The 27,846-nt window shown below is 42.2% G+C and overlaps 1 protein-coding gene across 3 annotated transcripts in view; it reads left to right on the top strand.

The window, feature by feature from the left end:
- The window catches only part of lef1 (lymphoid enhancer-binding factor 1), a 180,675-nt gene that overhangs the window by 146,626 nt on the left and 6,203 nt on the right, over positions 1-27,846 (top strand). For 2 of the 3 annotated variants that reach the window (XM_059965375.1, XM_059965374.1), the window contains one exon: positions 24,860-26,394. The exons of the other annotated variant lie outside the window; for it this stretch is intronic. In XM_059965375.1, the coding sequence (XP_059821358.1) occupies positions 24,860-25,056 (197 nt within the window). In that variant the 3' untranslated portion in view covers positions 25,057-26,394. Of the gene's footprint in view, positions 1-24,859; positions 26,395-27,846 lie in introns of those variants that run through there. 3 annotated transcript variants of the gene reach the window in all.

The following is a 27,846-nucleotide window of genomic DNA, read 5'->3' on the forward strand; positions in this document are numbered from 1 at the left end:
ACTCAGTCAGTGTCCACTGGTGTGTTTCTGTCGGCCCTTGATCCCTCGTAAAAAATATGTGTCGAATGTACGGTAGGTTTTTTCTTGGTTCGCAGTAATCTTGAAACTTTCTCTTCAACATTTCAATTTGATCTCGCTCACCCTCTTGGAAGACAAAGGTGTTGCAAACCTTTATTATCTCTGCTCCAGCCACATGCAGAAACGTAGCACATTGCACTTTCTCTGTTTTGTCATCTACGCCACTAGCGGTGCAAAACAGCTCAAACTGCTGGAGCCATACCTTCCAATTCTCAGCAATATTACCTCGTAGGCTTAAACTCAACATTGGCTGTAACTGACATCTTTTTACGTGTCTTCTCTTCCTTTCCTTTTCGCTTTCTTCTGACACCATGTAGCGTTAATGTGACTCGGACACCACGGTATTAAACACACACGTTTATTCACCAGACTTCCATTTTACAAAACCCCGCGTTCTGATGTCATACACACTCTGACCTACGAATACTCACATAATACATTACAATTACAGCACAGAAACAGGCCTTTTGGCCCTTCTTGGCTTGATAGACAGTATAAAGAGGTGGAATTAGGTGAGCAGTGAGATCCAAAGAAATACTCATGCACAGGATGGGGAATCTTTGGAATTCTTTACCTCAGAGGGCTGCAAAGACTTAGTCATTGCTATTAAGTGTATAAAAGGGAAATAAGATTATACAGGAGAATGGTGCTGAGATTGAAGGCCAGCCAAAGTCTCAATAGGTGGTGAAGCTGTCTCGAAGGGCCAAATGGTGTTTCATTAGAACTCTGAGGAGATTTGGTTTGTCATTTAAACTACTCAAAATTTTCTACAGATGTACCTTGGAGAGCATTCTGACTGTCTGCATCATTTTCTCGTATGGGGGGAGGGGTGGAGGCTACAGCACAAGATGGAAGCAAGCGATCTTCAAGGAATGGTGCCTCAAAAAGGCGGCATCCATCATTAAGGACCCCACATACCAGGGCATGCCCTCTTCTCATTGTTACCATCAGGGAGGAGGTACAGAATCCTAAAGGCACACACTCAGTGATTCAGAAACTGCTTCTTCCCCTCTCCCATAAGAATTCCTAAGTGGACATTGAACCGATGAACACTACCTCACTACTGTTTTTATTTATGTTTTTGCACTACTTATTTGACTATTTGATATATACACACACACACACACTATATATATATATATATAATTTCCTATGTGTATATTCTAACATAAATACCAATGGTAGGTAAGTCCTGCTGATTTAATCCAACATGAAAGAAGGTCTACTGGACGGGCTAAAAGAGGGAGATTTGCCCATGTTCAATCCTGATGAAAAGAGAAATTCACACGCTTTGTCCTTTGACGCTTTTGTCCATTATCTCCTTCTCTGTAACCCCAATTCAAGCAGATGCTTTTTATCTCCAAGAGAACGAAGGCAGATCAAATTGGTTTTTCATGAAGTCAGCCATTTGAATTTAGCACATCTCTGTCAGATAACTTGGACTGAGCTCTCTCCCTGTTTGTTTTCGTACGTTGAACGCCTGTGGCAAAAGCAGAGTGATTTTCAGATTGTTGCCAGATTTGATCAGTCTACGTGCTGAGCTCTCAGCAGACAAGACGAGGCTTCTGAGTAGACCTGTATCTTGCGTGCCTCAAGCCAGTACTGTTATCTTAGTAAACAAATAAGCAAGTGGTTAGCAACGTGTAAGGTAGATTGTTTCATGCAAACAGGAAACTTGGTGTTTACACACCCACTCATCTGCAGATTGAGACGAGTGACCTGACACAGCCTTGCGTATTCTTAACTTCAGAGTGAATATGCGCCTCCAAACTAAGGTATCCTCTCATCTCTATTTGAAGGCCAAGAAGCCTGAATAACTTGAATGCGGAGACTCTTGAAATTAACTGTTGTTTGCTTTTAACAAAAATAGATAGCTAGTAGACACTATGCTGTTTGCCACTGCTGCTTAATGCATCAAATAAGTAAGTAATAATTGAGTTCAGCAGAATCCAAAAGGCGGATAGGAAGTGCTTAGTTGAGCTGTCTAGTCTTCTAGGAAGAGATGGACTTACAGGCGTCCATTCAGGCCAGAATCTGTCTTGGCCAGGACTGGTCCCGGACCGCCCACTGTAGAACTTCCTGCTGCCAAGTGTCTGGGCTCACACATGTTAAACAGCTGAAATGCCAGAAGGAGAGAGGTCATTTCCAGCTGAGGGTGGGGTGGGGGGATTGCATGAGTGAGAACAGTATGCTGACGCATGCTGAGGTACCAAACACACATTGAGTGATAAACATTTGGTAAATCTTTAGATTCTTTATTTCAGTCTCCCGTCTCCAACCCAAGTCAAAGTGAAAAGACTGACTAATTTGAAATTGTCTCTTTGGTACAGGTCGGGTGTGGTTGGTGGTAGGTGTGGTGTGGTTACTGTGTACAGTGTGCATAAAGAGGCAGCTGTATCAATTGTAGATTAGGAAGAATCGTCTGTCTATTGGGATCTTCTTCTTGCTGTGCTTTATTCAAAGCCCTGCCACAGCTGGAAGAGTTGAGAATGTACCTTTGATTGAGAGCGGTTTAGTGCTAGATTCGATGTTGTTTGGGCTTGCCTTCCCTTGGCCAGAATTCAGGTGTGGGGGGCTCGCCAGAAGGGCCTCATCAGAAATGGGGCCTCATTAGTTGAGGTAGGGGGCTTGAGGGGAGTCACTCATGCCTGTGGCTACAGGTTGTGCACTTGATCCTGACTTGGATCACAGTAGTCTACCGTCGCAGTCTGCCAGTGGGATGTGACAACACTATCCCATTCCACACACATCTTACTTCAGTCTCCCTCCCTCTCTCACTCTGCCTTTCTGCAACTACATATCCCCTTAATGCTGGCTAATGTTTCAGCTCCCTTAATTTTATCAACTTTATCATCTCCCTTGGATGGTTGACGACTTTCCATCAAGTGTCACAGATGGACTATCTGAATGAAATGTAACTCAGAACAGTCTGCCACTGCTTTTGTTGTTAGTTGTAAATAAATATTGATAATCATTCCTAAAGACCTCTTTACTGTTCAGGGCTTATTTTAAAAGAATCATATTCTGCTGTTTATTTTGTGTCAATACAACCTCTTTTGGAGCACTTGAGTCCTTTTTTAAGCTTTAATTGGGAGCATTGTGCATCACCGTAGGGATTTGGGTAAACATTTCAGGTTAACATTGCAGTCTGTTACTGTGGGAAACAGATAATCATAATTAGTATCACATTTATCATCACCGACTTAGATATTGTGAAACTTGTTTGCAGCAGCAGTACTGTCCAAAGAAATAGAATTACTATTATTTACAAAAATAAGTAAATATTGCCAGAAAAGGAATAAAATTTTAATATTCATGAGTTCCTGGACCAGGTAATAATCTGATGGTGGGCGGGGAAGCTGTTGCTGAATCATTGAGTATGGGTCTTCATGTTCTTGGATCTCTTTCCTGAAGATAGTCATGAAAAAAGAGTGTGTACCAGATGGTTAGAGTCCTTCACGATGAATGCTGCCTTATTAAGGTACTGCCTCTTGAAGATGTGCTGGATTGTAGGGATGGTCTGATTGTGGTGGTTGAGTGTGCAGCCCCTTGCAGTCCTGTGCAGTGGAGCATCCCTTGCCAACGGGTCAGATTGATTACCACTGTACACCTGTAGAAACTTAGAACAGCTTAACTTTTCTTAGTATTGTTTCTCATTTGAGATGTTAGGCCCAGATTCCAACTGTCCTCCTCAGAAAGACGTCCTAGATCTATCGCACCATGTTGAAGAAGAGCAGGATAGATATCATGGGTGTAATGCGCCTGGGAATATCCTGACACTGTAAAAAAAAAGTTCCGTCTGCAAACTAAGCCTATGTTTTCCTATTATCCGCATTGTCTTTTGAGTTTCTCCCCCTTTGCCAATTACTCAGTTTCCCTGTCCTGCAGCTGTCCTTTCTCAATCTCATGCAATCTGGATGTTGTCAAGACCTTGAACAGAAATGGGCCTTTGGTTGTACCGCCAGTCTCACTGAGGTCAAGGCTGAATGCTGGGAGGTTAGTGAAGCCAGAGGCTGACGTTGGCATGCATGTTATTGACCAAAACTCGAGAGTTTGGGTGCTCATTCAGCTGCTGAGTAAATATTTTTAATTTGCCCTCTGCCCTCTGACATCTGACAATGCCTCTGAGCCTACCTGGTATTGAATTACTATCAGCTGTAACCTGAGGTAATGGAGAAGAGGCAGCCTTGAAATTAAGTCAAAATTAGCGAAGAAGGAAATTCTTCCCCAAATCCAAACACGAACATTGTTTTCTATTGAAGCTCACCCAGCAGAAATGCAGGCTGATTCACACATAGTGGTGCAGGTGACAGCGAACTGATGCAGGCAAGTCTGTGAAGAGCATCTGCGTATTGTGTGGCTCAGTTACTCTGGGGGCGGGGGGGGGGGGAGGCTGTCTCATATGACTGAACCACTTACTGGCGAAGAAAACGGTGGGGGTCTTTAGTGAACATGATGCTTACAGGTGAACGTTTCAGGGTAAGCACTGCTTCTGAATGTTCCAAGCTATCCTGTTGTCCATACCATAATCCTATATCGTATGTAAAAGTCGAGCAACATGACTGTGTGGTTAATATCAGCAAGTATTAAACTGTAATATTTTCAGCAATAGCTACTGAATAAATGCAAGCTTTGCTGAAGCATGCAGTTCCTGCATTCATTTCAATTCTGTGCCCCTGATAAGCGCTCCATATATGGATCCCCAGTTTGAACTAATGTCCAATTTTTGGCTCAGCTAACAGCTGGTTTGTCGCAAAGTCAGAAGATTATGGTTGAAGTATATTAAATCATGACAAGCATAGACAGGGTGAGTACACACTGTCTTTTTCTCAGGGTTGAGCATCAAGAACTGGAGGAAATAAGTTTAGGGTGTGGGGGAAAGATTTAATAGGAACCTGAGGAGCAACTTTTTCACCCAAATGATCTGAATATGTTACAATCTGGGGAGGAGTGGTTGAGGCAGGTACATTAAAAGCATTTGAAAGGAACTTGGACAGGTACATGATAGGAAACGGTTGGAAGAATATGGGCCAAACTCATACAAATAGGACTTGAGTATTGGAAGGCATAGACCAGTTTCTATGCCGTATAGCTTAATGGCTCTAGGTGCCATGCCAGGTACCTGAGCATGTGACCAAGGACTTTCTGTGCAGTACATGGGAATCTCCACTGTAAGTATGGCAATCTTTCCAATAAGCCAAGGATCCTTCTGCTCTCTCAGAGCCATAGCAGTATCTGAAGAGCAAAGACCATATCTCTCTGTGAAGCAGAGTCACACAGACATTTTACCTAGCATATTTACTGAAAAACACAGCTAACATCGGTCTGAGTTACTTGTGTGAGACAGCAGCTTCCTCTTAACTTAGAAGCTGGCCGAGGGGAAGACCCAGAACAACAGAAAAGAGAGTGAAACTGACTACAAAATGCACCGTTGTTGATAGTATTTGTATTTAACACTGAAAGTATACACTTTTACACTTGTCCTCTTGACATGGGTGTTATTAGCTGGGCCAGAATTTATTGTCCACTCTGAACCACTTTGAATTGAGTGGGTGGATCTGGTTTGGAGTCACGTGTAGGTTGGAGAAGGCTCTTGGCCTGAAACGCCGTCTATATATTCTTCTCCATAAATGCTGCCGGATCTGCTGAGTTCCTCTAGCATTTTCTGTCTCTTATAAGTAAGAGGAGTATATTTAATCCTCCAAAGGATATTAGCCAAACAGATTTTTACAGCCATCTACTAATTTTATACACTTCAATGCTAATATTAGTTTTTAAGCTGCATTGTTAGCCTTGGATCATTTGGTTATTCTCCAATCCCTGTCTGAGAATGAAGGTTATGTGTTCATAGCCCATTCTAAAATATTGTTGTTCATTGTCAGCTGCACGTGTGCAGTGAGGTCTAGGTAAAATGAAAATACTTGCAAATGTCACTCCATTCTTCCAGAAGGGAGAGAGGCAGAAGAAAGGAAACCGCAGGCCAAGTGAGTCTGAGCTCAGTGGTTGGGAAGATGTTGGAGTTGATTATTAAGGATGAGGTCTCACGCTACTTGGAGGCACAAGATAAAATAGGCCATAGTTAACTTGATTTCCTCAAGGAGAATTCTTGCCTGACAAATCTATTGGAATTCTTTGAAAAAATAACAAGCAGGATTGACAAAGGAGAATCAGTTGATGTTGTGTACTTGGACTTTCAGAAGGCCTTTGACAAGGTGCCACACATGAAGCTGCTTAACAAGCTACGAGCCAATGGTATTACAGGAAAGAGTCTGGCACGGATAAAGCAGTGTTGCTTGGCAGAAGGCAAAGAGTGGGAATAAAGGGAGCCTTTTCTGACTGGCTGTTAGTGATTAATGGTATTCCACAGGGTCTGTGTTGGGACTGATTCTTTTTATGTTATAAGTCAGTGATTTAGATGATGAAATTGATGTTTTTTTCCAAAATTTGCAGACAATATGAAGATAGGGGGAGGGCAGGTCGTTTTGAGGAAGTAGACAAGCTACAGAAAGACAGATTAGGAGAATGGGTGAAGAAATGGCAGATGGATACAGTGTCAGGAAGTGTATGGTCATGCACTTTGGTAGAAGAAATGAAAGGGTTGACTACTTTCTAAATGGAGGGAAAATACAAGAAACTGAGGCACAAGGGGACTTTGGAGTCCTTGTGCAGGATTCCTTAAAGGTTAATTTGCAGGTTGAGACTATGGTGAGGAAGGCAAATGCAATGTTAGCATTCATTAGATTATAAAAGCAAGGATGTAATGTTGAGACATTATAAAGCACTGGTGAGGTCTCACTTGGTGTATTGTGAGCAGTTTTTGGCTCCTTATCTTAGAAAGGATGTGCTGAAACTAGAGAGAGTTCAAAGAGGTTCACAAAAACGATACCAGGATTGAATGTCTTGTCATATGAAGAGTGTTTGATAACACTGGGCTTGTATTCACAAGAATTCAGACAGGAGAAAGAGGGGTTTCCTCATTGAAACCTATCGAATGATTTAAGGCCTTGATAGAGTGGATGTGGAGAGGATCCTATGGGAGAGTCTAAGACCAGAGGACACTGTCTCAGAATAGAGGGATGTCCTTTTATAACGGAGATGAGGAGGAACTTCTTTAGCCAGAGAGTGGTGAATCTGTGGAATTCTTTGCCACAGGCAGTTGTGTAAGCCAAGTCTTTATGTATATTTAAGGTGGGGGTTGGTAGGTTCTTGATTGGTCAGGGCATGATGTTGTACGTAGAGAACACAGAAGATTGGAGCTAAGAGGAAAATTGGTTCAGCCACAGGGAAATTGCAGAGCAGATTCAATGTGCCTAATTCTGTCCCTCTATCTTATGGTTTTATGGTCTTATAATACTTACAACACAAGGTCACCACATCAACTGTCCAAACATTTGCATACTAACTTTAGTCATGAGGGTTTGTATGAAGTCATGAGGGGGCATAGATAGGGCGAATGAAGTCAGTGTCTTTCAAGTGTTGGGGAATCATGAACTAGAGGGCATAGGTTTAAGGTGAGACAGGAAAGATCTAATAGGAACTTGAGAGGCAACTTATTTACACAAGGGTGGTAAATCTGTGGTATTAGCTGCTACAGGAAGTGGTTGAGGCAGATTTAATAACAAATTTTTAAAAAACAGTTGGGTAGGTACAGCACAGTGCAAAGGTCTTGAACCCATATATGTACCTAAGGTACCTAAGGCTTTTGTACAGTACTGATGTTGTCATTGTGGAACTGAGAGCATTTGTGAAACTGGTGAGGGCAAAGGATACTGGGTGGAGTGACGTCGGGGGGGTGTGGGACAGATGGTAGGGCTGGAGTGCCAGGGATATGGGGTGGCACAGGTGCACAAGGCAAGGTCATTTGATTGGTTTACTGATCATTACAGACTGCCTTCCCAGAGCTTCGCACTCCCTCCCCTCTTCCCAACTATGATTCCCCTCTCCCTGCTCCCTTCCCATTCTCAGTCCACAACGGAGGCCCATATCAGAAACAGGTTTATCAACAATCACATATGTCATGAAAGTTGTTTTTTTTTGCAGAAGCAGTTCAGTGGAATACATAAAATTATTTTAGTACTGTGCAAAAGTCTTAGCCACCCTGACTATATGTATATATGTGCCTAAGACTTTTGCAGAGATACATACTAATATACATTACTATGGAGAGGTTTAGAAGGTAATGGGCCAAGTACTGGCAAGTAGGACTAGTATGGATGGACATTTTGTTTGGCATAACCAATATGTCCTGTTTCTGTGCTGAATGATTCTAACTTCTCCTTAGGAATTCACAATTGCAGTGACTTGCTTACACTCCAGTTTTGTGGGTTCTGAGGTCATTGATGAGGCCAAAGTAGGAACCACAAACTCTTCCACAATTGTGGTATGAAGTTGGTGACCTTTCGTTTGTGAGGCTCCTTCTATAGCCTATACAAGGCTTAAACCCAAGGTCTCAGTACCATCCTGAAAGCTCTTAATTTCACTGCATTGAGAAATTCCCAGGAGTCTGAGGATGCCATATTCTTTTTCCTTCCTTGAATTTTTTCTCCTTTCTGCCTGGTAATCTCTTCCCACAACAAAACTCAGAATAGAATGTCTTGGGATGCAAACTGGCATCAGGCTAACAAATGACATGAGTTGTCTGATATCATTTGCTGGGAGGCAAAAGAAACAGACGATGCTAGAATCTGGAGCAGAAAATGAGCAGCTTGAGGCCAGATAGTCAAATGGATTGTTGTAGTTGATGTTGCAGGTTGAAACCCTCAATCTGAATTGGAAGCGTAGATGGGAGATTGCCAGTATGTAATGAGGTGAAGGAGAATGGTGGTGCAATAGCTGACAAGCGATAGGTGGATCTAGGTGAGGAGAGTTGTTTGGCAGATGAAGGCAGGTAGATATATGGACAAAGGCTGGGGTGTGATAGGTAGAGCCAACAGAAGGCTGAGGATGGAAATGAATAAGAAAGGAAGATGAAAAGGAACCAAATAAGGGAGGTGGGCTGATGGAAACAGTTGGTGGCAGTTCACAAGTGGGATGGATATGTGGGTGACAGGCAAATGGAGAAGTTGACTATAACAAGAGCATCGATGCTGGAGATACTGGCCTAGATAAAGACAATGATTTAATGTCTATGGTACTACATTCCGCCCATCAAGCCCACTTACTGATTAAGGTACATATAACAGCTACATTTAAAAGGCATGTGGATAGGTTTATGGAGAGAAAAGTTTTAGATGGACTTTAGTCAAATGCAGGACCAGCTTAGACTGCCGTTGGGGTCGGCATGGGTTAGTTGAACTGAAGGGCCTGTTTCTGGGTTGTGTGACTCTCTGACTCCATGACCATAAAGGTCAGATGGGTAGATGCTCACCAGACTCCAGCAGTGGCCTCCACGGTGGTAGGCCATGCGATTAATAGAGCAAGGCGCCCACTGGTTAATGTGGGCGTTTGATCGGTGGTTTCACGCTGCATGATTCTGTGATTCCATGCTGCAGCCCTGAGCCTCATTGACCATCCCAGCCCTTACAGGCTGCCCCTCCACAGCAAGCCATGGGCAATTCACTGCTGTGGATCATCAGCAATGGACAGAGTTACCACAGACTCTTGTCTGCAGGGAAGGCAGGAGTCATTGCCAGCATTGCAGCACTGTCAGTAACCCACCTCTCTGTGTATCAAGCCTTAAACACCCGTTTTAGTACCAGTTGCTGCTCTCATTTCTGGGAGCTGTGACGTAACTGTGTATATCACTTACAGTATACTTCCTCCTCTCTTTCTCCTGTGAGTTACTGTGGTTCAGAGAGAAATTATGGAACCAAAATGCTTTATTATGGCAGATAATTAAGAACATGCTTGTCTAACCTTGGGAAGGGGCGTGCGAGAGTTCCTTTGACAGGCACACATTGGAAGATAGCTAAATTTGGTTAGTTCTTTCCCAGCCTTTCTGCTTAGTCTCCTTTGCTGACTGTTTGTTGTCAATTGTCACTCACTTGCCTCAGACTGAAATCAAAAGGTCGCTGTCTCCCAAATGAATGACTCCAATTGTTGCAGTAATTCTTTTCTTCGTTTTGAGATTTGATCAGCCACTTTATTGTGGCCTTTTCTAAAGGCATCGCAAACAGTGAGCGCACTGTCCACCACATTCTAGATACTAACTTGCAAGCGGATCACAAGACAATGGTAAGAACAACAGGTTCTGAGGATTCCAGACAGTGTAACCTTGTTTTCTTTAAACCTTGCCACTGTTGAAAACTGATTTGGTGGGGAACAAGACCTTATTTGTACTCTTTGGTACTTCGCTGTTGTGTGTTGGAAGGACTAGGCATGGAATATACAGTTTCTGTGAGAAAGAATTAGGCAAGCAGTCTAGAAACTTAGTGAAACTTATTGGAGTTTGCTGGTAATGTAGTTCAGCACATCTGCTTTGGTGATTTTAATATGTGATTCTTTCAAGTAGAAGGCTCGGTAAATCTTAAAGATAAAGTCTACAGATGCTGGAAATCCAAGGTAACACACACAAAATGCTGGAGGTACCCCTTCCAATGTCAACACATTCTGTTCATGAAAACTGCTCACAATACTCCAATGAGGGCTCACCAGTGTCAACATTATATCACAAACACGAGGAAATCTGCAGATGCTGGAAATTCAAGCCACACACCCAAAATGCTGGTGGAACGCAGCAGGCCAGGCAGCATCTATAGGAAGAAGCACAGTCAACGTTTTGGGCCGAGACCCTTCGTCAGGACTAACTGAAAGAAGAGATAGTAAGAGACTTGAAAGTCGGAGGGGGAAGGGGGATCCGAAATGATAGGAGAAGACAGGAAGGGTAGGAATGAAGCCAAGAGCTGGAAAGTTGATTGGCAAAAGGGATACACAGCTGGAGAAGGGAGAGAATCATGGGATGGGAGGCCTGGGGAGAAAGAAAGTGGGAGGGGAGCACCAGAGGGAGGTGGAGAGCAGAGAAGGTGTGATTGTGAGAGGGACAGAGAGAAAAAAGAGAGGGAAAAAAGGAAAATAAATAATAAATAGATAAATAAGTGATGGGGTAAGAAGGGGAGGAGGGGCATTAATGGAAGTTAGAGAAATCAATGTTCATGCCATCAGGTTGGTGGCTACCCAGACAGAATATAAGGTGTTGTTCCTCCAACCTGAATGTGGCTTCATCTTGACAGTAGAGGAGGCCATGGATAGACATATCAGAATGGGAGTGGGACATAAAATCCCTTCCCCTCCTGTCTTCTCATATCATTTTGGATCTCCCCCTCCCCCTCCCACTTTCAAATCTCTTACTATCTCTTCTCTTCAGTTAGTCCTGATGAAGGGTCTCAGCCTGAAACGTCGACTGTACTTCTTCCTATAGATGCTGCCTGGCCTGCTGTGTTGCTTCAACATTATATCCTTGCTTTTATACTCTAATCCTTTTGAAATGAATGCTAACATTGCATTCACCTTTTTAACCACCAATTCAACCTGAAAATTAATCTTTAGAGAATCCTGTACTAGGACTCTCAAGCCCCTTTGCACATCAGATTTTTGTAGTTTTCTCTCCATTTAGAAATTAGTCTACACTTCTATTTCTTCTACCAGAGTTCATGACCGTACATTTGCTGACACTGTATTCCATCTGACTCTTCTTTGCCCATTCTCTGTACCCTGTCTGCTTCTTCAACATTACCTGCCCCTCCACCTACCTTCATATCATCTACAAACTTGGCCACAATAGGATATTTCATAGATATTTCTTGATCCTCTGATTCTCCCAGCAGTTTATTCTTTGCACACGGGCTAGAATGCCTCAAGACAATGAACTCAGCCACACAGCAAAGAAGATAATGCACGATTAATGTAGATTCATTGACAATCCTGTTTACCAGGAGAACGTCCCACAGGCAAATCTTTACCCTGATAGCTCCCCTTGCCTTCAAGGTGTTAGACTGGTAACACCCATTGGAGTGGATCAGTTTGGATTCTCTTAATCAGTTTATTTCATGGAATCAAAGAGACGTTAAGTTCTGCAGCACAACAACAGGCCCTTTCCCCAATCTGTCCATGCCAATCAAGAGGAGGTCCCACTTGCCTACATTTTGTCTATATATCTCTAAATGTCATTTAAAGGTCGTAACTCTACCTGATTCTGAAGCTCAATCCATATACCCTCTGCCCTTTGTGTGAAAAATTTGCCCCACAGGTCCATTTTTAATCTTTGTTCTTTCATTGTAAACCTGTGCCTTCTAGTTTTAGGGAGCCCCCATTCCCTGAGGAAAAGAGCATGATTATTCATCGCATCTGTGATGTCACTCTTCAGCTTTCTACATGCCAGGAAAAAAAGTCCCAGTCTATCCATTTTGTTTTGTTTAAAACTGAAGCACTCCAGGCCTAGTGGCACCCTCACTAAAAATCTTTTTTTGGATACTGATGTTTTGATCAGTGGTTCTTCTGAAGTCAAAATTGAGGCCTAAAACTTGTCGCTTATAATTGTTAAGTGTTACAAGAACAAAGAAGACAAAGGCAGGAAGGGTGAGAGGGTAAGAGACAGAGAGAGAGAGACAGAAGTAGGGGGGAACAGTGATATATATAGAAAGAGAGAGAGAAAGAGAGGGGGGGAGGGCAGGAAAAAAAGGGGAAAAGAGGACAAATCAACACAGTTTGCTCCTCTTGTATCACTTTGCTGATTCCATTGAATTCCGATGAACAATAGACCTTCCTTTCAAATTCTATTGCTTCAATCAAGCAATAAGATGGCCTCTATTCAAGCAATGCAATGAGCATAACTGCAACCACTAGAAAACACGCTGAACAATTACGTAGGTAACTATATACAAATACAAACAAGCATAAGAAAGTTGAACTGAAAGGGAAATAACAATTATGCAGCTTAATCCAACATCTTCCCCAAACTTTTCCACCTTAATGGTGTGCTTTCTATAACTGGGTGACTGGACTCAATGAAATAGGCTGAAAGACTACACCATAAGAAATGGGGCAGTAATGAAAGGTAGATCTTAAAACCATCTGTCAGAAATAAGATCCTACCTACATAATTATTCTAACTATGTTTCAAGAAGTGTAAAATGCTTTGGATGACCCAAGACATGAGATATTCTATAAGTTTTATTAACTTCAGACTGCATGTTGAATGAAGAATTCTGGCATTTATTAAGAAATGTGCACTAAATTCCTTTTTGCCCTTGATCATGCCACTCTCCACCCTCTCTTCCCTCACCTGGGGTTTGCTCATCCTTCCTACTGGATTATTCCAGTAAATGAAAACAAAATAACTACAGATTCTGGAAATCCAAAACAAAACACAAACACTCAGGAGATCAGACAGCATCTATGGAAAGATGTGCTGTCATCTGTGCTCTGTGTAACCGGAATTGAATTCAATCTCCATAGCAATAAACAATACATTATGTTGGCTACTTGAAGGTTTTGTCAGATCTTCTGTACAGCAGTTCACCCTGAACCCCTCCACCTCTCCACTTCCTATTAGGCCCCAGGCTCTAAAAATCATACTTAGCTCTTCAGCTCAACATCCACTAAACCATTAATAAAACTCTGGGAAAAATCTCAAAATGTTTTCAAAGTTCAAAATAAATTTTATTATCGAAGTACTTGTATGTCACCACGTTGAACCCTGAGACTGATTTTCTTGTGGGCATACTCAACAAATCTATAAAATAATAAGTATAACAGTATCAATGAAAGGCCACCCAACTAGGGCATTCAGAGTGCAGAAGTCAACAAACTGTGCAGATACAAAAAGAAGAAGCAATAAAAACAAATAAATAAGCAATAAATATTGAGAAAACGAGATAGGGTCCTTGTAAGTGAGTCCATGCGTTGTTGAAATATTTCAATGATAGGGCAAGTGAAGTTGAATGAAGTTATCCCCTTTGGTTCAATGCCAGATAGTTGAGGGGTACTACCAGTTCCTGAACTTGGTGGTGTGAGTCCTGAGACGCTCATACCTTCTTCCTGATGGTAGCAGCAAGAAGAGAGCATGTCCTGGGTAGTTGGGGGGAGGGGTCCTGATGATAGATGCAGGCTTCCTGCAACAGGCTTTAATGTGGATGTGCTCAGTGGCTGGGAGGCCTTTATCTGCGATGGACTGGGTCGTATCCATGACTTTTGTAAGATTTTCCGTTAAATGGCATTGGTGTTTCTGTACTGGGCTGTGATGCAGCTAGTCAATATACTCTCCACTACATATCTATAAAAGTTTGTTAAAGTTTTAGATGTCATGCCAAATCTCCAAAAACTTCTAAGGAAGTAGAGGCACTGCCATGCTTTCTTTGTAATTGCACTTAATAGATCCTCCAAAATAATAAGACCTAGGAATTTAAAGTTGCTGACCCTCTCCACCTCTGATCCCCAGAAAGAATAGCTCATGGATCTCTGGTTTCCATCTAAAGTCTATAATCAGCTCCTTGGTTTTGCTGATATTGAGTAAGAGGTTGTTGTTATGACACCACTCAGCCAGATTTTTAATCTCTCTCCAATACTGATTCATCACCACCTTTGATAGTGGTTTTATCAGCAAACGTGAATATGACATTGGACCTGTGTTCAGCCTCACAGTCGTAAGTGTAAAGTGAGTAGAGCAGGGGGCTAAGCACACAGCCTGTGCTGATGGAGATTGTGGAGGAGAAGTTATTGCCAATGTGCACTGACCGAGTCTGCAGGTGAGGAAATCCAGGATGCAATTGCACAAGGAGGTACTGAGGGCAAGGTCTTGAAGCTTATCTATTAGTTTTGAGGGGCTGAAACGATAATGGTGAAATATGAGTGCAGATTTCAATGTTAAAATACTCTGGAAATATTTAGCAAGGTTAACAATTCGTTGAAGATTTATCATAAGAATAGAAAAATTTGGAGATTAATAGATTTTGAGATGCACAGAAAAGCAGGAGGAGAGGAGAAAGAAGGGACTGGGGAGATGATAAAAGAGGTGATGGAGTACTCTGATTTTATAAAATTTATAGAGGGAGGCTTGGGGCTGTAAATTGAAGGTAACTAAATTAGTAAAATTGTCAGTAGAACAGAGGTAAAAGATATCTTGTGGGTATAAATTTTGAGAGTTGCTCAGTTCTTTAATTGATCAATCACCCAAGACAGAAGACAAGCCCTGTGATTACATCTGTTTGTACTCCAGTGCAGTATGTGATTCATAGGCTAAAGATTTCTCAAGCAGCAACACTGCCGGTAAAGTCAGGGGGTTATTTTAATACTCTTATTGTGTGAACTGGATTACAGTGTCCAGATGATGAACTAGCATTTCTTTTCATGCCTCTATACAATAAAAACTAACAAAGTGAAAATCAACTAAGCTGCAGATGTTGGAGATCTGAAATAAAAGGCGAAAGTGCCAGAGATGCTCATCGGGTGAAGCAGTGTCTATAAGGAGAAAAACAAAATTACCATTTCAGGCTGAAGACTCTGTCAGTTCTGTGTGAAAATACAATTGTATTTGCATGATTTCATATTTGTGTACACTTACAAATCTGTACTATGCATTCAAATAGACCATATATTGCATTTATTTGCACTTATTTATTGTCATCATACAATGACTTTGTAATACAATTTTTTTACAATACAATGACTTTTAACATTAACCATAGGTGAGTATCCAGACTGAAAACTTTCTGTGGGTTATGTGTACCGATTTGTTTCCTCAGTGCAGTATTTCTCTGCCATAAAAATATAATGGAAATTTTGGTCATCAGATTTAAAGGGACTTTGGTATTCAGATGAGAATATGAATGCTTAACTGTGTGCAAGTTTGTGTTTGGATGTAATGAAGAGAATATTAAAAGCAGAGAAGTGCAGAACTATTGAGAATGGAAGTATATGTCTACAGGATAGGAGCATTCAATGAAATAAAAGCACTGATTGAAAATACCTGTATTGTGTAATTGAAGCCAAGCTCAAGAATTCTTTTTGGAGGCTCACAAGAAGCTGCAGGCGCTACACGGAAGGGTAGTGGTTAGCACGACACTATTACAGCTCAGGGCATCAGAGTGCATGGTTCATTTCAGATGTAATCTGTAAGGGGTCTTTATATCTTCCCCATGGAATACATGGGTTATCCTTGGGCGCTCTGGTTTCCTCCCACAGTCCAAAGATGTACCAGTTAGTAGGCTGATTGGTCATTGCAAATTCTCCCGTGATTAGGCGAGGGTTGAATCAGGGGCTTCTCGTCTCGAAGAGTCAGAAGGACCTATTCCTTGCTGTGTCTCTAAATATAAGTAGATGCTGAAATCATGAGCAATATACAATCTGCTGCAAAAACTCAGGCAGCATCTGTGGAGGGGAATGGGTGATGCCTTTTTACCTGAATGAGCTACATAGTACACGTACTAAAATAAACAGTACTGCTAAATGGTCTGTTCACTTATCCACAAAATCAGGCTCCTCACAACAACAACAGAGAGGAAAAATACTAAATGAGAAAATCTGCAGATGCTGGAATCCAAGCAAGACACACAAAACGCTGGAGGAGCTCAGCAGGCCAGGCAGCATCTATGGAAAGGAGTGCAGTCGACATTTCAAGCCAAGATCCTAACCAAGTGATAATAAATGAAGTTGGCAAATGAAGGGTCTCGGCCCAAAACAGCAACTATTTACTCTTTTCCTTATATGCTACCTGGCCTGCTGAGTTCCTCCAGCATTTTGTGAGGAAAAATATTGTCCAAGATGCTTAAGGTAGTTCTTCTAAATAACTCTAACTTGGCATCCACTTGAGAAGGAACCTAATTCCTTGATTTAACATCTCAGCCATAAAGACATCGCCACCAGTAATGCACATAACATTTCAGGCCGAAACCCTTCAGCAGTCACCACCAGTAATACATATTCCTTCTGTACAGCCTAGGTATCGATGGAGAAGGAGTCTTGACTGGCCCTGTGGAATATTTTCCTGACTGGCTCTATTTCAAAGTCAAAGTGAAATTTATTATCAAATGCGTATTTGTTACCATATACCATCTTGAATTTCATTTTCTTGCAGCGGTTTATAAAAAGTAAGAGAAATACAATCAAAATTGTGAAAACTATACATAAGAAAAGACTGGCAAACAACCAGTGTGCAGAATAAGGCAGGCTGCAAAGTATCAGCTGGTTTGCTGTGTGATATCTGAGTATTAATTAACACAAAGCTAAATAAGTATGAACAATATTACTCATGGGAAAGCAAAAGAAATAAGATCAACACAAGAGATTCTGCAGATGCTGGAATCCAAGCAAGGCACACAAAATGCTAAAGGAACTCTGCAGGTTAGGCAGCATCTATGTGTATGAATAAGTAGTTGACATTTTGGGCCAAGTCCCTTCATCAGTACAGATACGGATTCTTATAATGTCCTTCAAACTTCTGCAACTCTTGCTTCAGCTAGTGGCTTAATATAGGGATGATAGCAGTGCCCTCCCCCCCCCCCCCCCCCCCACCGGCCCGGCCAAACTAAAGGAATCTCGTTTGGGTGGATGCTATGCGATGTGTCCCCTGCTGCAAATCAGTACCACAAAATAACAAACAGCACATAATATTTGGTTAAACGATTAAGCTTTATAATTCCTAATTTGACTATATGGTTAATAAGAACAACAAAAAAAGAAAAGGGGCCATTCTCATGAAACAGTCCAATATGCAATGTCAGAGATCACTGATAAGGCCATTCGTCCACCATTGACCTCCTCTGATCGTCGCTGACCTTCGGACCCTCGCTCCAAGTCCACTCTGTCCGGTGATCTACCAACTCTCTCCATTTGCATCTTCTCTCCTCATCGCTCCCCTGCAAAAGACTGCAAAATCCCTGCTCCCAGACCCACAAGAAAGAACAACATCCCACTCATTGGCTAACATGTCCCATTATCTCTAGTCATAACCCAAACATTGCTGCTACAGAGAAACCATTATCTAGGCAGTGGAACATTACAGAGAAGCCATTACTTTAGCAGTGAAACCTTACACCGTGTTACACTTATGATGAATTTTGCTCCATGTTCAGAGTTGTACTTTGCTGCTGTGATCCTCTGCCTTCCTTAGTTTTCCCATGTGGCTCAGCTTCTGCTTTGTACCTCAATGGAAGGATGGTTTAGATGTGAAGTGTTAACTGCTGCTTATGGTTATACATGTGGGAGCTGATATAAGACTCTGGCAGTAGTGGTCAGAGCTACCACTAATAAACCTTGTGGCAATGGTTAACTTCACTGAAATTGTACATTTAAAATATTTGACAGAGGGTAGGAGGGACTCTTTGTGGAGTTATAATTATCTAAGTTTGTAGATACTCTAGAATTTTAAAAAGGAATGAAAAACATTTCTTAATACATTAAAATCCTCAGCACCTTAACAACAGGATCCCATCCTGCAATGAGAAGTTGTAAAAATATACAAAACCAAAGAAGCCTAAAAATAACTAAATTGAAGTTATTTAGATGAATCATATTTACCACTCGTAAGCCTGATAACTCTTAGAATCTCTTTTATATATGAAGAGGATTTCACCTCCACAAGTGCATCCACTATTGAGATTATCTCCCCTCTGATCTGCTAATTACTTCACACCTGTATCCCCTCATTATAGACCACTATTGGCTAAACCTTTGATCTTCTTATTCCTAATAAAATAACCACAAGGATAAAAATATTATGGTTAAACAGATTAGCCTTCATTCTGCCATGAGCAGTGCCATCATACCAGACTAATTGAATCTCATAGCTGGGTGCTCAGGTTGGGCAAAAGTACACCACTGTTTCGACTTCTGCCGAGGGCTTAGGAAATTTGGCCTTGTGCCCATTGCTCCTCACCAATTTTTATAGATGCACCATAGAGAACGTCCTATCGAGATGCATTACAGCTTGGTTTGGCAACTGCTCTGCCTAGAACTGCAAGAAATTAACTTATAATAGTCTATCACACAAAAAAATGCCCCTCTATAGACTCTGCCGCTGCTTTTCCCACTGCCTTGGGAAAGCAGACAGCATAATCAAGGATTCCTTTCATCTTGGTCATTCTCTTCCACAACCCCTCCCAATACCCACCACCCAATCAAAAACTTAAGAACATGTACCATGAGGTTCAAAGATCTCTCAGTCCATCTTATTTGTCTGTCTGCACTGTACTTTCTCTGTAACTGAAAAGGTATCTTCTTCATTCTGGGAGTGGTCAAGAGAACAACAATATGCATTTATGTAGCACATTTAACACAATAAGATGTCACAAACTGTTGGCAGTAGTATTATCAACATTAAAACTGCCACCCAGTCTGGAAAGGACATATTAGGATTGATAATCAAAAACTTGGTGAGGGAGACTTAAAGAACACGTAAAAGAAGACGATGTAGAGATGAGGGAGAGCTACAGAGGGAATTCTAGAATCTGACAGCTGGGCATTTTAAGTATTATGCAGATTTTCTTCAGCAAGTATTCAGGTGTGGACATACGGTGCACTTGCAAATTTCTACAGATGTACCGTGGATAGCATTCTAACTGGATACATCACCGTCTGGTACAGAGCAGGCATGGCACAGGATCGGAAAAAGCTGCAGAAAGTTGTAAACTCAGCCAGCTCCATCCTGGCCTCCCCAGCATTCAGAACACCTTCAAAAGACAATGTCTCAAAAAGTTGGCATCCATTACTATGGACTCCCCAACACCCAAGACACGTCCTCTTCTCATTGATACCATCAAGGAGGAGGTACAAGAGCCTGAAGACACACACTCAACATTTCAGGAACAGCTTCTTCCCTTCCACTATCAGATTTCTGAATGGACAATGAATCCATGAACACTACCTCAGTACTTTTCCTCTATTTTTGCACTACTTAATTAATTTATCTTTTTCATACTTACCTCTTATTGTAATTTATTGTTTCTATTATTATGTAATGCAATGCACCACTGCTGCAAACCAATGAATTTCATGACATATGCCAGTGGTATTAAACCTGATTCTGATTCTGTATGAAACAATGATAACTGGCAAGTATGATTATGAAAGGCAGCCTTCTGGCAAGACACTGTCCCTGAACAGATGAATGGAACTTCCTAATGCTAATCTCTTTCATACAGAGGGTGCCCAAGCATAAATGTTCTTCAGACAATGAATTTTTGAAATTTAGGACTTGCTTGAAAAATAGAGGGCAACTTGCACCCAGCAAGGTCCTGATTATTGTACTGAGTTGGCATTGTTTATGTTTTAAAAGTAAGGTAAAAGAATGAGGAGAAGGCCTTGTCTTTTCTTGAGAAATGTCTTAGCATCTCATACGCCCTCTCCAGGAAGCAGGCAGGGTCATCTGAGAGGGATGTGACCTCAGGCACTGGAATGCAGTCTGAAATGAACGTTCAAGTCTCCGGACTGGGATTTGAACCCGTAACCTTCTGACTTATGGGGTGAGAGTGCGACATATGAGCCACAGCTGCCACCACTCCATTTAGAGCTTGGGAACACAAAGGCATTCACAGTGGTTTTGCAGGCCACAGGCTGTTGCTGACACTAATATCTGTGGAGAAATGGCAAAGGTGTTGTGTCACATTTATATGTGTATTGGTTTAGGTGTGTGTTTTTGTGTCACTGTGGTATGGATCACTTTTAACACATTCTGTAACAATAACAAATCATTGCTTAATTGAGCAGCATACGTTGTCTGTAACCAAAGCGTCCCCAAGCTTTGGTATTGTGATCTAGTAAACTATACTCAAAAAGTAGTTTTGCTGCAGTGTTCATGCTTCTGGACCTCTGTAATTAAAATAGTCCACCCTCACCCACATGCTGTATTAAAATTACCTTGTTTCAAAATGTAGTTTATTTTAGAAATGTCTAAGTTTATGATCAGAAAATATAATTTTGCATTATAAATAACTAATTCATTAATTTACTAGTGCTTTAGGTGGGAAGAGAAATTTTTGTATTGAATGACATTACTTGAAAAAAAAATCAATATACAGATGCAAAAAATAATAAGCTGGGGCTTTGGTTTCCCGCCCCCTGCAAAACTAGTTTAAACTCTCCTGAGTAGCGTTAGCAGACCTCCTGACCAGGATGTTGGTTTCCCTCCAGTTCAGGTGCAACTCTGTCCCCTGCACCATCTCCTCAGCCATTCATCCATTCCTACCTGCTCGTGGCACCAGGAGTAATCCAGAATTTTCTACCTTGGATATCCTTCTCTTCAGCCTCTTTCCTAACTCTATATACTCATGGTGTAGGAATTCTGCTTTTCTGCCTGTATCATTGGTTCCAATAAGCACTGCAACTTCTGGCTGTTCAAGCACCCCCTTGAGAATATCTTTCAGGTGCCCTGATACACCTGGGACCCTAGCATCCAGGAGGCAACACACCATCCTGGTATCCCTTTTGCTGCCACAGAATCTCCTTTCTGTCTCCTTATCTATCGAGTTCTCTATAACTACCACGCCTCCTGACTTTACCATTCCCTGTGGAATCTCAGAGCGGGCCACAGGGCTTCCAGCCTGGCTACTGCTCCTGTGCCTCGATGAACTATCCCCAGCAGTATCCAATGGAATAAACTTGTTACCAAGGGGAACGGCCACAGGTGAACTCTGCACTAACTTCCTAATCCCCTTGGCTCTCCTGGTGGTCACACATCTACTGTCTGAAGCCTGCACTCTGGGTATGATCACCTCTTCAAAAGTCTCAACTGTAATATTTTCAGCCTCCCGAGTGATCCTAGGTACATCCAACTTCAGCTCCAACTCCTAGACACAGTCAGTGATGTTGGGTGCACTTCCCAGAGATGTAGTCATCAGGTATCCTGAATTCCCACATACATCCTCAATGTATGAGTGGTGTGGTGGTCTGCCCATTTACTGATTGTGTGTGTGTGTGTGTGTGTGTGTGTGTGTGTGTGTGTGTGTGTGTGTGTGTGTGTGTGTGTGTGTGTGTGTGTGTGTGTGTGTGTGTGTGTGTGTGTGTGTGTGAGGGGGGGGACGATGGAAATTTGCCCTACCAGCACAGTGTGGCTGGTAACCTTGACCTCTGCTGAGAGAATGTGCCTGTTTCCGGAGGGCCAATAAACCATGTGCTTCAACTGAACTGTCAAAGGTCTTAACAGAGGAACAAAAAAGTCTCCTGGTGTCCTGTTGGAAAATCCCTTCTTGGTCAAAATTAGCTTTTTAATTGTCTTTTTTGTAGAACCTTGCTGTGTGTATTCTCCCACAGAATAATAGCCATGTCTTGACTAGATTAGGGACTGTGAGCCCCGCTGGGCCATCTAGAATGTCCTGGCTCATCATGCTGTCACTTTTCTGGAAAGGCTGTCTACACTTGGGTTGAACCAGAAAATACACTACCAGCGTAAGCTTATAATCAGAATAAGCTCATTCTGCATAGGACACAGATCAGCACAGCACAAGAACCGGCCCTTTGCCCATGATATGTGTACCAAACAGATCAATTCTCACATTTGATGTTTGAAGGAAACCGTGGAAATGAAGGCAGATTACTCTGGGTTTTAGGACAGTTGGGTTTCATCTGCAATAATTGAAAGCTTTGTCAATGTGATAACTGTAATGGTTTCTAGCCGGAGGTTCTCCTGATCATAATCTCGAATACCAGCACGTGGATCTGCTACCACTTAATGACTGAAGCTCCAAGCAGCAGAATCCGTAGACCTGAAAGGCAACAAGATATGAGGCAGGCACGTTTATGAAAAGATATGAAGCAGTATGTTTTGTGTTATTTCTGTTGATTTTGACAGCACCTCCCTCCACTTCCTCTAAACTGAGGCATTCAAGTCAGAGGGCTAAATGCACCACTTATTCTTTTCCCACAGCCTTCAGGCCTTGACGGGTTGGTGTGGGTCTTGGGTCCTCCAGGCAGAAAGACCTTCCATTCATAAAGCAATCTTCACTGGTCCTGTGAATTACAAATGTGGTAAAGAAGTGTTGCAATAGATTAGTGCGCAGTCCACAAACTGCAGACTCAGAAAACTCCAATAATTTGATGCTTTCGGGACCTTATGAGCAGATTTTTCAGATTGTTCGTTGTCTTGAATATTTTAAAACAATCTTAGTTCACTTCCTTGTAGACTTTACACATTAGCGTAAACAAATTTTCTACGGAACTCACTGAGTCTAAAAGGTATTCAGAAAAGGGGGCACTGAACAGTTTAGAGGAAGGGGTGGAAAGAAGGCCCAGATAAGTTTAAAGAGAACGTGGGAAACAGGGTCTCAATGAGTTTAAAGCAGGATGGGAAAGAGAACCCAGTAAAGTGGGTGTTAGAACCAGAACCCAAAGTGCTAGATACCAAACCAGCAAGAGTTTCAAACAATAGATAATAGATTATTGGAGTTCTACTGCAATCTGTTTTTAGTCATACTGATTAACAGATAAATATTGGTGAGAACAGGGAACGCTCTTTTTCTGTGTTTCTATGCCACGGGATATTTGTAGGTTTAGGTAAGAGGGAGGATGTGGCCTTGTGCTGATATCACAGTGGTTAGGTAGCACATCCCTCAGTCACAGACTGATACACCTTAGAAACAAGTTCTTTGGCTCACCAAGTTCACACTGACCATTGACCACCCATACACACTAATCCTACATTAATGCCATCATTTTAATTCTCCCCTCAATCCCCAGATTTTATCACTCGCCTATACACTAGGGGCAATTTACAGTGTCCAGCTAGCTGCAAAATGGTTGTGACGCAGTAAGAAACTGGTGCAGTGACAGGAGAGTGAACAACCTGCACACAGAGCGTGTCTGAGATCAGGATTGGACCGCTGGCTTTATTAGGCAGCAGATCTACTGGCTGCTCCACTAGGCCACCACATTGGCCATTGGCCGCGGGATCATTTGCCTTCACCATGGGTCCTTGGTTTATCATTATGTCCTCTCAGTCAACATCAGGAAGGAACTCTAAATGATTTCTTGGTCTAAGCGTGTGAAGTCCAGCTGGGTCATTGTAGACCGGACTGTGAAACAAGAACCTTCTCTGGACAAGACTCTCTTAGGCAATAGCAAGGCTAAAGAGTAAATAGCACAGTCAGCAGGGAGAGCTTTGGGTGACCTTCTCTCATCTGTGTAATTTTTATACTGTGCCAGGAATCCATGAAGTTATTAACAAAGATGATCCTAGCATTTAACTTTGTATCATCTGCTTATCTCTTAATTAGCAAAAACAGCACTGTGGGAACGAATGTCCTTGGTGGCTCAGAGCCATATTACAAGATTTCTAGACTGGATTAGGCTATCTAGGAGCTGAGATGATACCTGTTTGTTCTAGAGAGGAGGTAAAAGCAGATAGGTTCTTCCTACCCACTGCTCTCCACTGTACCACAGTTCAGGTGAAGAGCTCAGAAGGACGCGATGATAACCCGGTTGGTTTCTGCTTGTCACGTGAGACAACTGACCAGGAAGTTGAGTTAGTGTCTATTTGATGCCTAGATAGTGACTGGAAACAAAACTACTGAATATGGCCTCCAATATTTCTTCTCTTAAGTGGTAGTTATTGATGTTAAGCAATGTTTTGTGCAAAGGAGTGGCCTTAGCCCTGATCACTCACCGTCTGACCCAAATATAAAAGAGAAACAGAGGGAGGCTGATGTCTGAGCCTCATCTTATGCCTGCTTCTGCAGAGGAAGATCAAGAGTATGGATGAGGAAAAGAAGACTGGAAGCAGAGAGGCATCATCCATTCTCTCAGCAATAATTGTGGAATCTTTGTGGGTATTTTTCTCTGGGGTGTAAAAAGTTTGTGTTTTCTTTCTTGGATTACGCTTGCCTCCCCATGTATTCATTCTTCTATTTCCTTCTCGCAGGCCACTCACCAAAGCTCCTCCTCCTGCAGCCAGGAGAGCAGGATGGGTTGGGGCACAGACTTCTCCGAGACTGTCAGCAACGCTGCTCCATCATCAGCCAGCAGAAAGCACAGGTCAAGTGGGCTGAGCCAGACGATGGCAGCTTTTTCCCTCCTCCAGAGATGGAACGCCTCACGTCTAAGTGGTGCTCTATATAGCAGCCCACCTGAAAACTGACACACTCAAAATCAAAACTCAAACAAACACTCCCCCGGCTGAGGCAGACCGTTCCGAGCGGCGGACTCGGGACTCGGGACCTTGTGGTTGGGACGTAAGCACTCAATGACGAGCAATTGGGCTGATGGCAGAGACTGTCGTTTCAACCTCATCAGACTGCTGGATGCAAACCAACAATCGGCTCCTGATCGCGTCCATTTTTATTTCCCATTTTACAAGCTCTTACCAAGGAGTTTCTTGCCAACGTAGGCTGCACTTTGCACTGCTTACTGCTCCCAGCCTGAAGTGAAACCAGCACCCTATATGTGTATGCACACACACACACACACACACACACACACGACACACACTTACACACACCTACACACGCAAAAAGCCCATGAGACCTCCCTCCTCCCCATCTTCATCCAGGGAGTCATTCTACTTGTGTAGAATGTGTGCTGCAGTGAGGACTTGAGGGTTTTTTTTCTCGTAAAGATTTTTTTTTAGATTTGCAAGATGGACCCTCCAAGTTCGCCCTCAGCTCCCTGCTATGGTACACATGCACTATCATTGCTTTAATTGTTTGGAAGAATTGTTATTGCAAATGGGATTGGAGGGAATTATGACAGATATATTGTATAGATTCCACTGGTCTTGTTAAGGAGAAAGGAAATTTGTACAGTTCCCAATGTGAGCCTTGCTGCCGCTCCCTAGCATTTGGTTCTTACCTCTTCTGGTCATTATTGCACTTCATTGTTCTTGCCCAGAAGCACTGTGATGCCACCATCAGTGGCAGTTCATTATTGGTGAATGGTACGTGTGCTTCAAGGAGGTTGATTTGATTGAGATGGAGCGTGGTTTCCTTGTATCCCTTCCGGCCCCCCCCCCCCACCCCGCAGCTATCCATCCGCCTCATTCCTCCCAGGACTGGATGCGGAGAGGAAATGCCGTCAAGGCCTAATCAGCCCCCTTGAAACATTGCTGCTCTGTGTGCTGGTCCCTGCAGAACCCACGTGGTCAGAATTAGCCTATGAGCAGAGGCCGATAGTTCAAGCTCAGCAACCCTGAGACACCTATGCTCTTTCCTTCGAGCTAATGGAGGACTGTTTTATTAGAAGAACTGGAACAAAAATATTCAAAGGTGTCTTTATTGTTGAGTGTTTTGATTGAATTGATGGGACAGATTTGTGGCAAAGAGTACTTTCACATTGCAAGTAGAGCAGGGATTATTGAGTAAAGCTTTCTTGTGAGCTGTATCACTATACTATTTCTTTTGAAGCAGATTTGTTGAAAATATTGGAATTTAAAAAAATAAACTCAAAAGCTGTTTTTTTTTAGATCTTAGTGGTGTGTTTTTTTTCAATTATTCCAGGGCATACAATACTGTTATATTTATGTTTATTGGTGAGAAGTCCTCAAATCACATTATGAGAATTTTAATATGATTTTTCTCAAAATCAATAAATTACAATGCAGCTATTGGTAACAGTGACTCTGACTCTGTTGGAATGGTGTAAAAACCCAACTAGTTCTTTACTGTCCATTCATAATTATATGTGACTCCCCTCTCAGAGAGCATGGTGGATGTAGCTGTTGCTGGAAGTGGCTCTTCAGCAGTTTGTGGTCACTAGTAAAAGCAGCAGGCTTCCTTTCCAGTGACGCCCACGTCCCTAAAGTGAATAACAGAACATAAAATCTCTTTCATACCAAATCTTAAGTGCAAGGAGTGAGCAGAGTTAACACAACTGCACTTTGATCCTGGTGGAGGTTAGGGTTCTACTTAGGAAACACAAGCTGGAATTCAGGACTCGATGAACTGTCTTAACCTGATATCAAAGTGGAATTGCTGTTTGGTGCAGAAGATCTGAGAACTACAACAGAAACACACATCTCATTTCCTCCAGTGAGGAAGTACATTCCTCGCTGGTAATGGGGGGCAGCATTGAATTCCATGTGGGTGTTGCTTGGCTGCTGTGAACTTGCTGGCGGAAAGCCCAAGTGTTTCCTCGGCAGGAAGTTAACTGTGTTGATGCAAAACTTGACAGCAATATTTCCTGAGAGGAGGAACCAACAACATATTGTTAGAGAGGTTTGGGGCACAAAAGGAAATGGATTAGATTAAACCCATTCCCACTGACACTTCTTTAATGGTTTTCCAGCTATCAGCTGATGAGACAAACTTCCACTTACTTTTGTGTCAGTATTTGCGAGCAACAGCTCCTGCTGCTAGTCATTCAGGGGGAGGGGCTTCTGCTGTGTACCTTGTCCAAATAGGATTCAATTTGAAAGCAGTACAAAGCGGAGAAAACCTGTGTAATTGTCTCAGTGTCTGCTGTCAGGTGATACTGTATGAACTGTGCACTTAAAACAGTGGCAGTATCAAACTGCTCTCCCATTTCTGAAGGAATTGCTGATGGTTTCCTTGTATTTATTTGGAGTTATTGATGGTAGTGCTTTTATGGCCCAGGTATTATGATGTCTGGACGCACCTCAAATATTCCATCAATACTTGTTTTAAACAAATATTTAATGCAAAAGTGTAATTATAAATAAATAATTTGGTAAAAGCTTCCTTGCACATTTTTCATACTTTGTAGCAAATAGCTGTTAAGATCCTTCTAGAATTCTTAGCTTGCTCTGCATAAAGAATCTGTCTTTTTTGAGATGACTATGAGGAAAACCCCAAGAGGAGAGCCTACAGGTGAATGTTTGAATATCACGATGGGAGCCCTATCGTTCTGTTACTTCAATGCTGATTATAGTGACATCTGCACATTTATGAAATAAAA

This window comes from Hypanus sabinus, chromosome 3 (assembly GCF_030144855.1).
Source record: "Hypanus sabinus isolate sHypSab1 chromosome 3, sHypSab1.hap1, whole genome shotgun sequence".
NCBI lineage: Eukaryota > Metazoa > Chordata > Chondrichthyes > Myliobatiformes > Dasyatidae > Hypanus > Hypanus sabinus.